General features: G+C 43.3%; 1 protein-coding gene across 22 annotated transcripts in view; it reads left to right on the top strand.

Moving 5' to 3' along the window:
* The window catches only part of TBL1X (transducin beta like 1 X-linked), a 280,764-nt gene that overhangs the window by 215,691 nt on the left and 48,151 nt on the right, over window positions 1-16,922 (top strand). For 21 of the 22 annotated variants that reach the window (XR_010597654.1, XR_010597653.1, XM_065580711.1 and 18 more), the window contains 3 exons: window positions 7,615-7,760; window positions 13,183-13,447; window positions 16,713-16,845. Coding sequence is in view for 20 of the 22 variants with exons in the window: in XM_065580711.1 (XP_065436783.1) it covers window positions 7,615-7,760; window positions 13,183-13,447; window positions 16,713-16,845 (544 nt within the window). In the remaining 2 variants the exon portion in view is untranslated. Of the gene's footprint in view, window positions 1-2,968; window positions 3,062-7,614; window positions 7,761-13,182; window positions 13,448-16,712; window positions 16,846-16,922 lie in introns of all 22 variants that reach the window. The other variant, XM_065580709.1, reaches the window with a different exon arrangement.

Below are 16,922 nucleotides of genomic sequence, written 5' to 3'. Positions count from 1 at the left end.
GGGAGAGGGAAGACCTCGCCTCAAGTCCCTTCTCCAGAGCAAGAATTCCAACCCTGGTCTCCCCCATCCCAAGTGAGTGTCCTAACCACTGGGCATGCCTCCTCCAGCTGTTTTGTGAATCTGGTGCTTTAAAAATGCCTGGAAGCAAAATGTCTTTGGTCGAAGGACAGGTTTTGTTTAACCCCCAAATGGACTTTTTCAATTCACTGGCATTTTTGGAATTTCCAGTTCAAACTAAACTGACTTTTTTTTTTTTTAATTGGAACTGCCAGCAAACCAAAAAAATCCGTTATTTGCCCAGCTCTGATTACAAGCGCTGGCTTGTATTTTGCAAATAAGTAGTTGATATACCTGTTTTTCACCTCCCCGCCTCAGTAACCCTTCAAAATACTTATTTTCATCCTCATTTGTGTATGCTTCTAATTAATTATTCTTTCAGTGCCTCCCCCTCACCCCATTTGTGGTAGCAAGGCTCTTATTTATTTCTAAGCATCACATTACACAATTCTTCCTTCCCTTCCTTCCTCTGAGATGTAACTTCCAAGACCCAGGTGTCAAACTGTGGAAGATATTTTTCCAGAAGTTGCATCTGGGCCCTTGGCAGGCTCCGCAAGCGGTTGTGTTGGCAGCTTTGGAGTTACTCAGGGTTTGGGGACACAGTTAAGCTGCAGATGGGACTGTGTGGGATGTCTTGTCCTTCTGAATGCCACTTTCTTTCGATTCACTTGTAATTCTACAGAATGACTCTACTTGATACATCTAAATCCTTCGTGAGATTTGCACATAGGCCTATTTATGGAAATAAAGACGGCTCTTTTACCCTCTCATGCCCAGATTTTTTTTTCTGCAGCCTGTGGTACTAGCCAACTTCCTAATACACATTCCACTCTTGCACAATTTTTTACAACAGTTAAATTCACAGTCTTGGTGCCAGTGCTTATGCTGCTTTAAAAAAATATTCATGCACTCAGAATCCCCAAATTGCCAGGAACGTGGAAACCAGAGCCATTTTAAAACCAGTGTTATTTTAAAACCATTTTGTAACCCTGCTCTTTTTTGTATCCCCTACCTGTCAAATTGCTTTTAAGGGAATAAATATGCTATCTAGGGGAAGAGGAAAGGAAGAAATGGGATGGGGGTTTAATGAAAAAGTATGGTCTCAATAAATAAAAATAAACCAAGGTTTTAAAAATTATCTTAACTATGATTAGAGCTGGTTAAACCCAACTAAAAGAGTGTGGCAAATATTCATTTATATTCCAAGTGGCGGCTCAGTTTGACAGAGTTCATTCTTCCCCTTTCCCCCCTTTCCCCTCCCCATTATTAACGAATGTAACAAATCCAGGTGGTCTGTGCAGGACCTCTGGATCTAAAAGCATCAGCCTTTACTGTTTCAGCTAAAGGACTAGGATCACTAGTGCAAAAGCAGGAACAGCAACACAAATCTCCATATGAAGAACCACCTCATTAGTATGAGTTATATAAATATTTGTGAGAATGGGTTTTTATTCCCAAATGTTTGGAGAATGACTCCTTTTCATACAAACACCTGGGATTTGGTCCGTCACAAGAATATTCAGTAGAAACGATGCACGTTTTGGTGGTCATAATTCCTTGTTCTCCATGTCATTCAGTCAGGGAGCAGTACCAGTGCTGAGGTGACAAGTCACACGTTGTGAATAATTAAAATGAACAGTTTGCAAAAAACCTAGAGGCTAAAACTTGTTTTTATAAGCTATTTGAAAATGGTGGTAAATAAATTTAGCCTGCTCTGGAGGAGTTCACAAACAGAAACAAGAACTACACTAAGCAAATAATTCAGCCAGCTCTGACCAGGATCCCCACAATAGCAGGCCTGGCCTGTGATGCTTCTGAAGCTACTGCTTCCAAAGAGGAATTGTCATCCTGTACACCCATCCAAGTGCAGCAGAATGTACAATAGCTGTTGTAGTGTAAGATAGTAAGTCACACAAGACAGCTATTTACAGAGTTAAAGGAGTCAGAAAGAGAAAGGCGCTCTTAATATATGTCAGCTACTTGAATTTATGATTGCTAGACCAGCTAGGACAGATAATACTCAAAAGCACCTCCTTTGTATGTTTATAAGTAAAAATCCTTAGCGCACATTTCAGCTGAGACCTAAATCCACAGAAGGGAGGGAATTCTCACTTAGGGTAGGTATACACTACGGGGGGGTGTCGACCTAAGATACGCAACTTCAGCTACGTGAATAGCGTAGCTGAAGTTGCGTATTTTAGGTTGACTTACCTGGCTGTGAGGACGGCGGCAAGTCGACTGCCGCTGCGCCGCCGTCAACTCCACTTCCGCCTCTTGCCACGGTGGATTTCCGGAGTCGACGGCAGAGCCATCGGGGATCGATTTTATCACGTCTTCACTAGACGCAATAAGTCAATCCCCAATAGATCGATTGCTGCCCGCCGATCTGGCGGGTAGTGAAGACGTGCCCTTAGATTGCCATGGCAGCATAACTCTGTCCCACAATTGTGTCTGTGTTTTGGAAATGCATTGCTGTTGTTCTGAAAGTGTGCGTGGTGTATTACAGGCAATTTAAGATGACAAGATCTTTGCCCCCAAAAGCTTGCAACGTGGCCAGGTTACAGATGAAGAACAGAATTGTGTTAATTAAAAAGGCAACAGCTAATTGACATACCCAATCCTTTTAATATCACATACAAAAACTGTTTTAAGAAATACCATATTCAATGGGAAAATGTATAACCAATTTAGAGGAAAATTCATGTTTATCTCACTTTCTGTGGATGAAGCAAAATGCCTAAAACATGAATTTTGTGCAATTGTCAGACAGATATATTTTTGGTGTGAATTAGGGAATATGCATTGTTTCAAAGTAGCCCTTATATTAACATTTTTAGGGGTTTTTTTTGTCTGTTTCCATTGCATTCATTCTAAGCCCATTATCTTGTCCTCCATCAAATCCTTTTTCAAGGCCCAGTTCTTCCATGATTCCTACAAGATATCAGCTAACTAATAATGGCTATATTAAGGAGCTGCCATGTAGAGCTGCTGTGTTTTTTAAAAGGTATATAATGTATATATAAATTACACATATTTTGATTGTTTACCTTTTCTCCTCTTTTCACAATATGGCCAAAAAAAAAAAATTAGAAGAGTCGGACAACACTCCGATGGGTCTGTTTTCTGGAAGCAAACAGTAATAGCAACATAATGAATTGGAATGTGTCACTCATACATGACAAGCCTGTTCAACTGGGAGAAGGAGAGGCAGAAAGAAACTAGTGTGTGGCATTATATTCCCCCTCTCCCTCCATTTGACTGTTCTTACCTCTTTATGGATAGTCACTACCTCAGAGGATCCACATTTCTTGCTATGGGTCTGTGTAGGAATTAACACAACATGGTCCCATTTCCTTGGTGGTACAAGATAACAAATTAATAATAATTTATGGAACAATGTGGAATTATTGCAATGATGAAAATTAAATCTAGTTTATGGGAAATAATACACAGGGACACTCAGTGTGAATTTTAAGTGGTTTAGTTAAAGTGCATTAAACCCTGTGTGGACACTCTCAGGTCTGGTTTACACTACAGAGTTAGGTTGGTGCAAGGCAGCTTTATGTCGACCTAACTATAGAAGTGTCCACACTTAAATTTTGCTCCTGACGATATAAATGTCCTGCTGTGCCAACTTCCTAACTCCACCTCCATGAGCGGTAAGGACGCGCACCACTGATACAAGGAGCAAAGTATAGTCATGCACAAGTGATGTAGTTACTGTGGAAGCTGTATGCTGATGCAAGTTAGGTCGATTTAATTTTGTAATGTAGACATGGCCTCATTCAGAATTTAAGTGGCCTTAATTTGGTTTAGTTTTATTTCAATTAAGCTAAACCAAATTAAGGTTACTTATGAGTATCTCCACAGGGGTTTAATGCAGTTTAACTAATCCACTTTAAAGTCACACCTTTAGTTAATTTGGATTGATTTTCCTGAGTGTCACTATGTAGCCAAGCCCACAGATTCAACAACTTTTCTCTCCTGCTTTATTCAGTACTGTGACAGTGTGTCTGGTTTCAGTCAATTACAAATTCACATTGTCCCCATCAAATCATATCTACCATTTGCAGAGCACATTCTGTCTCTGCTCTCCCCCTCCCCAACTGCCTCAACAGTCTGCATACAGTCATCAGAGGGGGTGGTGTTCCAGTTTCTTGGCTTTTAGCTCCTTAATGTGGGTTTCTGAACCTTAGAAGAGGGGCCAAGTTAACTCCATGTAACATGACCATTTGAATAGCTAACCTTTGAAACTTGCCTTTGTTTAAGGGAGATCTTCTCTGTGTATGGCTGAAATATAGAGAGATACAACACTACTATATAATACTGTACACAGACATCAAAGAGATCTGATGACATCTGGTAACCATAAAAGCAAAGCTCAAGTGATTTACGATGTCATTGGAACCCTGACGTTTGTGCAGCTTCATTCAGTTTTCCTGTTGTGAGAGTTATACTTCAAAAGCATACACTGTATAAAATGTCCATTTCCCTGTTGATTTTATAAAACGTTGCTGGAGAAGTACAGGAAACTAGGAGAGAATTTTTTTTCTTCTTTAAAATATACAGTTTAATTTCAAGACTGTTCTAAAAGGGATTATGACATCAGATATTGTTCATTCAGCCAACCTTTGTTTGATTAAACTCCTTGATTTTCACACTACAGTCTTATTTGTTAAAAGGTTAGGAAAGCTGTCTTGCTGATGCGCAAAAGATTAAATATTGCTTTTTCAATGATGCCCTAGCTATGACTATGGCACCTTTAAGACTAACAGAAGTATTGGGAGCATAAGCTTTCGTGGGTAAGAACCTCACTTCTTCAGATGCAAGAAGTGAGGCTCTTACCCACGAAAGCTTATGCTCCCAATACTTCTGTTAATCTTAAAGGTGCCACAGGACCCTCTGTTACTTTTTACAGATTCAGACTAACACGGCTACCCCTCTGATACTAGCTATGACTGTTCTGTTTTGTTTTGTCTGGCAGTTTCTTTTGTAATGGTGTGTTATTTAAACATCTGCAGAGATGCTATACATTTATATAAGCTAGAAGCCAAACATCTGTTTTTAAATCCATGTTTCAAGTCCCTTCCCCTGCCTAATATTTTCAGGATGTAAAATGAAAACCTTGAAGCTGTGTGTATTAATGTGACTTCTGCATGGTGAATAAGTGCATTTTCATGTTCGAGCAGGTGATGATGAGTTAGCAGCCTTCAATGATGTGTCATGTCCCTCAGTATTGAGCAAGGTGATTAGCTGCAGGCCCAAATTATAGCCTACAGTCTGCTGGCCCAAGATATATCCCTCAGCCTGCCAACAGAGAAGGGGATGCAATAACAGGTGTAAAAGTGTAGTTAAAATGAAACCTAGTGTACATCTACACTAGTAGCTTTACATCTGTTGCTGCAGGTTTGGTGGTTTGGAGTTTTAATGCTGCCAGTTCTTTGATTTAGCCGGAGACCACTTACAAAATCCTTACCTGTCAGGATCACAGCGTAACTTCTGTGTGAACTTTAATGCCTTTTGACCCACAGTTTAGTCACCAGATTATTCTCCATTTATGAGTGCATGAGTAGATTGGCCATGAAATCAATGACACCATTCTAAAAAGAGCCGACTTTAAAAAATAATGTGATAATGTGCACAAATTTAAAATAAAGTAGGACCTTTTTTGGGTAATATTGGATAGTCGCACACCATAGATGTGGAGATTTCAGTGTTACGCGACTCTGTTATGAGACCAGGGCTCTGGACTGACACACTCCAGCACAGGTTCACTTTATTATTATTTATTTACTTATTTTTGCACCAGCCAGAAATGTGCTTTACACGTTTGACAGAACAAATAAGAAAAAGTCCTTGCCCTACAGAGCTTACAATCTAATCTGATGGGTGGTCAGTTACCAAATAAACAAGAGTAGGGCAGGACAGAGTAGCAAAGAACCAGGGCGATATAAATAAGATCACTCGGTTCTGTGCTTTACTTCACCCATTATTCTTTTTCAGAACTAGGCTTGTAGCCAGAGCTGAACCTCTTCAGCATACACGTCGACACCCAAAAGGGACGGGGAGCATGGGGCAACATGTGGAGACAGTGGCAGAAGTCAAGATGAGGGGGAAGGGAAGACAAATAACAGAATGGGGGTGGAGGGAAGGCGAGGAACTTTAAAAAGCAAATATTTCAATTTCAGTGGGGGGATGTCTGAGGAGGCTGGGGAGATTGTATTTCTGAGTTTCTTTTTGCTACTGATCCAACTAACTGGGATCATAGTTGGTTGGATTGGTTGCCAAAATAATCTTTCAAAGAGAGAGAGAGAGCATCCCTCCTGAAATTCTGGAATAACTCCATAGTCCCCTCCCGCTCCCCACACATAGTTGGACAGAATATTGATATGGGGGGAAATCCCTTAACGGACAAAACTGTAAATTAAACCACTGTTGACAGGGGGAAGAGGTGTAGATATATATAACGGAAGTATTTTCATTTGAGAGCTGCTGTTCTCTTCTCCCACTCGTCTAGTCGGCGGAGAGTGTGAGGGTTTTCCTGTTTGAGACATGGCAATGGTGGTTTCCTCAAGGCTTTTAATGTTAGATTAATGCTCTGGAGACAATGTGGTGATAAATGGGTTCCTACAGTTATATCTACATCCTGTTCTCCCTTCCCCCTCCCGCATGTCCACTCACATGCACAGTCCAGGTACTTTTCCAAGTTGTAATGCTTGTTCTTGCACAAAGCAACTGTTCTGACTAGTTTCCCCTAGTGATTAAACTGCAGCTCCTTCTTTCAAAGTTTATCCGCTAAATCCTTTAATTTGAGATGCAGAGTGCTTTATTATCAGCTGTTTCCTAGCAAGATGACAAAAATGAAATGGGGACAAGAAAGGCTTATGGTTAACTGAGGAGTGGTGCCAGTGAATTGGCTTGTCATCTGTGATGTGATACATTCCAATTCATTATTTTTGCTATTACTGTTCACTTCCAGAAAATAGATCCATGAGAGTGGCCTCCGTCTTTTTGTTGTTGTTTCATATTATAATGACTAAGCTCTGCGTTTCAGATTATAGTCAGTAATCAGAGCTGTGGGCAGAGAATTGAGTATTTCTTATCTTCTGAAAGAGAATGGCTCCCCTGTGTGAGCTGCAAGTATGCCTTGGCCAAATGCAACCTGTGCAATGATAAAGATTAAAGTATTTGGCTTTGGAAAAGCTTGATACTAAATTAGAGAGGAAACAGAAGATTCGAGTCAAGTTTTTAGTAGCTGCACTTGCCAGCAGCATGAGTTGTTTTAATAGGTATATTTTTTACTTGAACACTGATCATGAAAGCTTTTCATTTCTGTATCAATTTTGTTTACAAATTAAATGTAGTTGGAGAGGAGGGGAAGAAGAAACAGTAAGATGGCTCTGTTAACCTAACTGACCTAATGCAATCAAACTGTATTTTTCCATTTATGTGTCAGTGCTTTTCACAGTTTAAAACAGTATATTTTTAGATTGAAAAGGGTGCTTATCATGTTGATGAGTTCAGATTTCATATCATGGCTTCCTTTCTTGCTTTCAGGTTTCTCCCATTCGGCCTTTACATTTGGTATCGAAAGCCACATTAGTCAGTCCAACATCAATGGAACACTAGTGCCACCTGCTGCCCTCATCTCTATTCTTCAGAAAGGACTGCAGTATGTGGAGGCTGAGATCAGCATCAATGAAGTGAGTACACTCATTGCCACAAGCGGGAAGGGCACTTTTGCAATTTACAAACGTGATAGAATGTGGCAGATGAAATCACACATTTTCGGTTGAACTCAACAGGTCAGATGAACATGAGACAGCATCTGAGGTGTCTAGAGATTAGCTTCATTTTAATACATTTCCCCCTACAGAAGCACCTGAAAAGGCTCTACAATACTTTCCATTTCCACAGCGGCAGCTCCAGGCACCAGCGCTCCAAGCGCGTGCCTGGGGCGACAAGCCGCGGGGGGCGCCCTGACGGTCCCTATGAGGGTGGCAGGCAGGCAGCCTTGTGGGAGGTCCGCCGGTCCCGCGGATTCGGCGGCAATTTGGCAGTGGGTATGCCTAAGCTGCAGGACCGGCGGACCTCCCTCAGATGCACCACCCGAATCCGTGGGACTGGGGACCTCCCGCAGGCATGCCGCCAAAAGCCACCTGCCTGCCATGCTTTGGGCGGCAAAAAATCTAGAGCCGCCCCTGCATTTGCAATTATAGCTTGGAGGATGCATTTTTTTGATGTTACTGGTGCCTAAGTAAAGAAGTTAAATACTCAGGGAGCCTTATGGTGCATAAGAAAATATATGTCCTTTAACAAAAAAAAAAGTGTTTCTGTTTTCAAAACCACAAGCATTCAATGGGGAAAGTCTGCATTGTATCGTAAAACTTCGATTGTACACTCTGTTAGCAGAGAGGACTACCAGCAAGTGCTAGGGGCCTGATCCAAAACCCATTGAAGTCAATGGAAAGATTCCCATTGATTTCAATGGGCTTTTGGATCAAGCCCTAGAAAAGACACATGTGGCCAAATGGTGTGACTGAGCAAGGCAAAAGAATCAAGACATTCCTGAGGTCTAATCCTGACTCTGCTGTTGAATCCATCAACCTGCAAGCTCCCAACAAGGTGGACAGTTCAATGAAACAAAGGGACTACATAGGAAAGTCCAGTAGTTCTGCCCTGCCTAACTTAAGAACATGGTGCCACAGCAAAAGGAAATGAGACAAGCCAGGTCTTACTATATTACACAATACTCACCATGTATACTTTTAATTAAGCAAGATCTTGATTCTAGATAAATAATAATTTCCCATGTGCACATTCACTCTCCCACCCCCATGCACTTTGAGTAGTCGTGGAAAAATCCATTATAATACCCAAGCTAATAAATATTTTTTTAAAACAGGGAGGGGAACATTTTTACCTCTGTCAGGTAATACGTGGGTGGTGGGAATCTTTAATATATATAAATTCATATGAAAGCTATCATTTCCTTTGACTGTAAAATACTTGCGCCTGAGCAGCAGGGGTGAGAACAAAAGGACGGGGGGAAAGAGGGTGAGGAAGCGCTTGTATTCTATAATATAGGGCATGGTTGTATGTCACTCATTTTTTAGAGGTAAAATGTTATGTTTATTTTACTCTCTCAATAGAACGAACCAGCAATATTTAGAAGGTATCTTTTTTTTTTTTTAAATATAAAAGCAATGGGATTTGAGATTAATGCCAAATTACACACTGATGTATTTGTAATAATAAAACACCCGTAGGGATTTGTTTTGGTTTTCTGCCACTTAACATTTTGCAATTGGATGCTGCAAAACATGTTGCAGTTGGATCAAGGTGGGTGGACCCTGGCGCCTACGGACATCACCATTGACAGTTTGGCCTCTGTGCTAATGCAAGAGTCATTCCAAGTGGATCTTATTCCGGATCACAGCACAAATAGGGAAAATGCTCTAAAAATATGTACACTGTCGCAAGATTTATGGTGCTTTTATACTTTTTTTAAAACACCGATAATCACACTTTTGTATGCTTCACTGTGTTTTTAACTTATTCAAACTGAAAACACTAATTATGAATTCACTTGTCCAATTGTGCTATTTAATTTATTTAATAAGTTTATCTCCAATTTCATGGCCCTTAATATAATTGAGTTTTATAATTGCAAGTATAATTTTTCCACCTTTATTTTAATGAATTGTTCTTGCACTTCATACTTAAATGCTCACACAAAGACACCAAGTTCTGAAATGATCAATAGCAGACAAAACTTAGAGGGAATTGGAAGCATTTCCTTGCTAATTATGCCATTCAAAGAAGGTTAGAGCTAGACCTAAAAGGCCTCAGCATTTACTTTCATGCCAGCAATGATCATCTATTTTTGCTGGTGGTTGTTTTAAAGAGAGGGAGCTTACAAGCAAAAAGTAGTAAGAAACAGTGCCGGTGCAACCCATTAGGCAACCTAGGTGGTCGCCTAGGGCGCTAGCATTTGGGGGGCAGCATTTCAGGTCCTTCGGCGGTGACTGCAACGGCCGGATCTTCAGCCTCCTTGGTCGTCATCGGCATTTAGGAGGAGGGAACTGGGGCAAGGGGTCGCGGGGAGGGCTGCCTGCAGCAAGTAAGCGGGGGGGGAACGGCACGCAGGGGAACTCCCCGCCCCCGCTCACCTCTGCTCCGCCTCCTCCCCGAGCATGCCGCCCCGCTCTGCTTCTCTCCCTCCCAGGTTTGCGGCACCAAACAACTGATTGGCACTGCAAGCCTGGGAGGCAGGAGAAGTGGAGCAGCAATGGCATGCTCGGGGAGGAGGCGGAGCAGAGTTGAGCTGGGGCGGGGAGCTGCCGCACGGCTCCCTGGGCCAGGGGGAACTGCCGCGGGGGGGGGGGGGGAGGGGCGCCTCAGGGTGGAGGGGGGAGCTGCTGCGGGGGAGGGCGCCTCAGGGCGGAGGGAAGGTAGGGAGCTGCCGTGGGGGGGGGCGCCTTGGGGGGGGGGGGGCGCAAGGTGGAAGTTTTGCCTAGGGCGCGAAACATCCTTGCACCCGCCCTGATAAGAAAGCAGCCAATATGCCCCTTCTCTACTGTGTGGTTGGAAGAAATGTCTCCTTCCCAAGCCAGCATGCCTCCTCTACTGTCTTGTTCTTGCCAAGGACATACCTGCACTATGGGGAATCCTCCGCTCCTTGCCTGTTACAGCTTTTAAATCCCTTGTCTCCATTCTGGAACAAAATTAGGGACACAGGTCTGATTCTAAAATTCTGTGTACAGTAACGGGCCCCAGTTTTATATTCCAACTTCATTTTTTATGCCTGCAATTATGCTAGACATATATTTCTAAGTATCCAATTACATCAGCAAGTAGTTAGTAAGTTCTTAGACATCTACAGTAATGATCATTATTGTGCCCACAATATTCTGCGTGCAGAAACAGAGGCCTTGTTAAGACTGTGGTGCTCTTAGCACTAAGGTGACCAGGGGTCCTGGCCAATGGGAATGGTGTGTGTGTGTGTGGGTGGGTGGGTGGGTGGGTGGGTGGGTGTGCGCTTGCAGACGAGAGCAGTGTGTGGAGCCTCCTGGCCCCCCTCGCCTAGGACCCAGACCTGCTGGCTGTTTCCAGGGCACGTGCAGCACGGTGCCAGGACAGGAAGGTAGCCTGCCTTAGCCCCCCGCTGCACCACTGACCAGGAGCTGCCCAAGGTAAGCCCATGCCCCTGCCTGAGCCCACTCCCAAACCCAGAGCACCCTCCTGCACCGCAAACCCCTCATCTCCGGCTCCACCTCAGAGCCCGCACCCAGAGCCCCCTCCCACACCTTGAACCCCTCATTCCCGGGCCCACCCCCAGAGCCCTTACCCCCTCCTGCTCCCCAACCCCCGCCTCAACCCATAGCCCCCACACTCCAAATCCCTCAGCCCCAGCCTGAAGCCCCCTCCTACACCCCCATTTCCCATCCCCAGCCCTACCCTGGAGCCCTCACCCTCTCCTGCACCCCTGCTCCCAGCCCAGAGCCCCCTCCTGCACCCTGAGCCCCTAATTTCTAACTCCATCCCAGAGCCTGCACACCCAGTTAGAGCCCTCACCCACTCCCACACCCCAACCCTCTGCCCGAGCCCAGTGAAAGTGAGTGAGGGTGGGGGGGAGTGAGCCACTGAGGGAGGAGGAATGTAGTGAGCGGGGGGCAGGGCCTCAGGGAAAGGGTGGGGCTAGGGTATTTGGCTTTTGTGCAACTACAAAATTGGCAACCCTACTTACCACAGATCCTCCACAATGAACGTCAATGGGAGCTTTGCCATTGCCTTCAATAAATATAGAATCAAACCCTTTGTGCCTTCAGTTAAAAGTTTCATATGCCACATGTCACAATTCAAGGAAGCTGCACCTGTATTTCCCCTCAGTGATCCAGGAAGGGCACTCATTCTCAGGCATCCAGCTCCCCAGCTATTGCCTCTCTTGGCTGGAGACCCAATTCTCATTCCCTCTGACTGAGGAATTTCCAGGCTGCACAGTTCCCTGCCTTCACTGTCCCAGCATGGACAGATTGCCCAAGGACACCCACTTTTTTCTCTTCAGAGTCTGATAGTGATTGTGAGCAGATATAAGTACTACAAAGATATAGCTAAGCAAGCCTATTTTATTCTTAAGGTAAAAAGCACTTCAGAGAAAACATTTTAAAAACAGTAAAAGAACCTGCATGCATGCTAATGAGCTTATCAGGAACCTACGCCTTAATATGGATTCTGGCAGGATAAGTCCTTCAATCCTCCCACCCTAAGCATTACCTTGGGATTACAAAGTCATAACAGCTTCAGCTCAGAAAAAGCACCCTGTCATATTAGGCCTCAGTACGCCAAGTCCTTCCAACCTTCCCTAAGGATTGGGGCCTTCAGTGGACCAGAAATCTTGTTCTTTTGCTGGATCAGGAAAAAGGCCCCGAGTCAATTTAAACTCAGGTTATTTATCCAAAAGTCTCTTCTTTGTCTGTTGGTCTCTGGAAAATCTGGTTTAAACTACTATGCATAGCTTGCAGGGAGGGGGGGATGACAAAGGCTGAAAATGATAGTTCCATACTAGCCAGCCAAATGGTTATCTTTAGATTTCAATTTTTAATTTGTTATGGGAGTGGGGGGGAGGGGTATTATAAAGTGAGAATTGTTTCCCAGCTACTTCATTTTACCACCTCCCAACCCGATCTCTCTAATTATGAAAATATAATTGCCAACATTTACTATTTCACTATTTATCAAAATGCACAGAGAATTTACACACCCTCTCAATTTGACCCCTGTCTGTGTCTCTACATAGTCCTTGACCCTTTTATTTTGGAATATAAAATCAAGGGAAAAATTTCTAGCAAGATTTAGATAATTAAGCTTTGCATAACTCTGTTTTCTTTTATAAATTCAAATGCTTATGTGCCTGAATTTACATACCCTCTCAACCGATTATCCAGCCACATTCGGTATTTCTACATAAGCTCCAGTGTTCTGACTTTTTGGTCATATCCAAGTCCTGTAACCTCACACTACTCATATGTCTGGTTTCTCTTTGATGTTCCCCTCTCTACAGACCTTTCTCCACTGGGGAGATACTAAGCCTGAAATTTCCCCCCTGTTTATTTTGTTCCTCAGGATGGTACAGTATTTGATGGCAGGCCCATAGAGTCACTGTCTCTGATCGACGCTGTGATGCCTGACGTGGTACAGACCAGGCAACAGGCGTTCAGAGAGAAACTAGCTCAGCAACAAGCCAGTGCGGCAGCGGCAGCAACGGCGGCAGCAGCAGCAGCTGCGACAGCGACGACGGCAGCAACCACAACAGTTGTTTCCCAGCACAACACACCAAAGAATGGAGAAGCCACTGTGAATGGAGAGGAGAATGGGGCACATGCAATAAGTAAGCAAAAGCACGGCGCCCGTTGGCCAGTGTTCAGGTAGACTTTGGTTAGAATAATGCTCTTGCAGCAGCATGATGTTCACCCAACAGTTGTAATAGGACAGAACTGTGACGGCATCATTCCAGAAAGCTATTAAAGCATGGGCATAGTCAGAACGGTTATTATGTAAACCTTACATATTGGAGGTACGTGCTACAGTGCTGGCATAGTCAGTGTTTTGTCGTCTCCCTGTACAAGACTAAACAAGCTTTACCGAACTGCAGACTCAGCAAGGCATCATAAAATGAAGCGGTGTGCGCCTTCTGCTTTGAGCAGGGTGCCAAAGCTTTGCCCACATTACCAGCTAGCCAGGTGCCTTGAGGCTGCACCCAGTTAAGATCAATAAAACAGTGTGGCTTCCCTGGTTTAGATTTCCAAAGCTATATAGGGGATTTAGCTGCTTCCATTGAAATTGTGTGGCTAAATCCCTTAGTCGGGTGTAAGTCTCTCAAGCCCCAACTTTAGAATGGAGGTATGTCCTGAAGAGACTACAGATCCTCTCGTGCCACCTCCCTCTTGGCCTGAGAAGAGAGCACATTATTGTATAAGAAATGAGGCAAGCCACAAAAGTCACATCATATTTCTCTGCAGTCTGCGTTTGGTCTCTTGAGCCACAGTTTGTCCATTCCCGGTATAACCATTGCAGTCATTTTAAACTGAGGGAGTTTCATTAACATTTCTAGCCTTTTCTTGGGCACCCAGGAAGCAGTCATACAGCAGGTCACATGGCTGTTTTGGCTTTCTCTATTTTGGGGAGTGGTAATACCTGGTACTGTGCTCTCAAATAAAATTTCACAGAGGGAGTGAGGAGGCCAAGTTAGGGCTGTATCAACCAACAAGGCATGGGTTAGCATGCAGTAAATTTGGGGGCTTAGTTTTGGATAAGCAGTTTGGTAGGCAGACAGTAAAACGAACAGCAGCAGTTTGGGATTTAGGAGGGGAGAAGGTCCCTGAGGAGCAGCTAGCCAGATGGCATGTGTTTAGCAATTGCTGCTGTGCCAGCTGCTCATTCTGGGAGAAGAGCTGAGGCCTGAAAGTTAAGAAGACGTAGGCTATGGGGAGACCCTGCAGAGCAACCTGGGGACAGCTGGCTCTGTGAAACCACTTTGGGATGCTGCAAACTTGCTCTCTCCAAGCCATTCACAATATGCCATCTTCAGATCGGAAGGTGTAAGAATACATGGGGGAGAGGCACACAAAACTTTAGGATTCCTGTTTAGTTGAACTGGCCCTGTCAGTCATCCATGACCTGTTCAAACAACAAAAATTGAGAGATAAAACTCAGGACTCCTGTGTCCAAGTTACTGTAATTACAGGCCACCACTAGAAATAAAGATTTTATAATGAGATTCTAGCTGGCAATTTTGTATTAGAGGCTAAATAGTGCTCCTACCACTGTATTTGTCTCTGTAGCGATAATGGTAACCAAAAAAACAAATTCTGTAAGTGAAATAATGAGAGGGTCGCAATCTTTGTTGCTTAGGTAGGCCGAGCTGTATACCCAGCCAGGGTCCTTGCCCTCAGTATGGCAAGGCCCCTCATCCCATTTGGACACTCAGGATATAAGGCAGGTGGAGGACTATGTTCTGTTTTGGCAGTGAATGTGAAGCCACTTGCCTTCCTCCCCAGCGGTTGCTGCTCCTAACTTTGCTGCCATCTGTGTTTAGACTGAGGCAGACACTGCTTCACTAATAATACTTAAATCATTTTTTCAAGATTTTCTGCACAATCATGAGCATTAGAAACATCATATTTTTAAATGAAAGCTGGGATTCTGATGTCAGCATATGACTCTCAAACCTGGGGCCCTAAGCACATACTTATTGTGTCTATGCCTGAATGTCATGAGTGTACCTGAACCACACTGAAAAGCAGGCAAGCCTGAGGAGCCCAGCAGGGTGGAATACGTTCATACTTTGAACAGCTGCACAGTTTCCTAAGAATGGCATCCTATTTTATCTTTCCAAGTGGGCGGAGTTTGGGAAAATAGCACTGCTTTTTGCTTATTTTTACCCCAGTTTGAACCCTGAATAGGACACCGACAAAATGAACCATCATACCGCTGCTGCTTTCCACCAGCACAATACCCTTTGGCCTAGATGAATATGTGCTGTATTGGCAACCAGGAGAAAATGGGTTTTAGGCTAATTTCTTCTACTAATTGATTTTAGTAGTGCTTTGCCTTTCACAGACTTTAGTAGTTAGAACCTTACGGGTTCCACACACAGCGTAGAGAACCCAGAGCTCTAATATGACAGACCAGTTCTCAGCCACTTAAACATGCTGTCTCTCAAAGAGAGTCTGACAAATATTTGCTCTTGGCTCTGTTTTCTATAAACAGGGGCTACTCCTCCATATGTAACATCTTTAACCTATTATTTCAGTGTTAGTGGCTGGTGCACAGGGGGTAACAGCTTCTCCTGTTACCAGCTAAAGTAGTTAGTCCATTAGCTCAAGTGGTAGAAGGTTGTGCTGCAATGCTGAAAATTTGGGGTTAAAATCCTGCTGATGACACATGATGGCTGTTACAGTTACACACAATATAATTTGGATTTTGGGGGGTGGCTTGTTTTTCAAAAACAAAAGAAAGCTCTTTCAGTTGCAAAGCCAAGCACTCAAAAGTTAGAAAGCCAGATTTAACGTCACCATCCAACCTTAATTCAGCCCCCATGTGCATTATGATACACCCTTCAATTATATGATCTGAAACTGTTTTGTCCACTGGACCCCTGCCTCAGTGTACAGCATGGACAGTGCTCAGAGAATGAGGCAGCTAGTCAATATTTCTTTGTATTCTCATTGTTCAGTGTGTGGCCTCAGGCCTTATATACTGTACACCATCCCAGAGAAGGAGTGTACAGCATATTACTCTTAAGGGAACAACATAAAACTTTTTAATATAAATGTGGAAATATACTGTTTTTAATAAATCAGAAAAATTATTTTTTTAACGCCAACGTTAAACAACAGATTGAATAAAATATCAATATATTTGATGAAAAGCATCAGGATTTTATTAAGCATGGCAATGTTATCTATGGAGAAAAAGCTATATAAGTTTCAATCACAAATAAAAAGACAGAACAGTGTGGTCAATGACACACAATAGAATGTTTGATTTGTAAAATGTTGAGAGCGTCAAGCCTACATTATCAAGCCATATTTTATGTGTCTGTAACAAAAACTCACAGAGCACTGATGTTCTGATATTTCTTTTTTCTACAGATAATCATTCAAAGCCAATGGAAATTGACGGGGATGTTGAAATACCTCCTAACAAAGCAACAGTCCTTCGGGGCCATGAATCAGAGGTGTTCATCTGTGCCTGGAACCCTGTCAGTGACCTGCTAGCGTCTGGGTAAGACAGTGACCGAAACCACTTTCCAGATGTATAAAATACCATCTGTTACAATTAGGATTTATTTAGAGATGCAA

This window comes from Chrysemys picta, chromosome 1 (assembly GCF_011386835.1).
Source record: "Chrysemys picta bellii isolate R12L10 chromosome 1, ASM1138683v2, whole genome shotgun sequence".
NCBI lineage: Eukaryota > Metazoa > Chordata > Testudines > Emydidae > Chrysemys > Chrysemys picta.
Note: the sequence above shows the minus strand (reverse complement) of the source record. Positions and strands in the feature narration are given on the sequence as shown.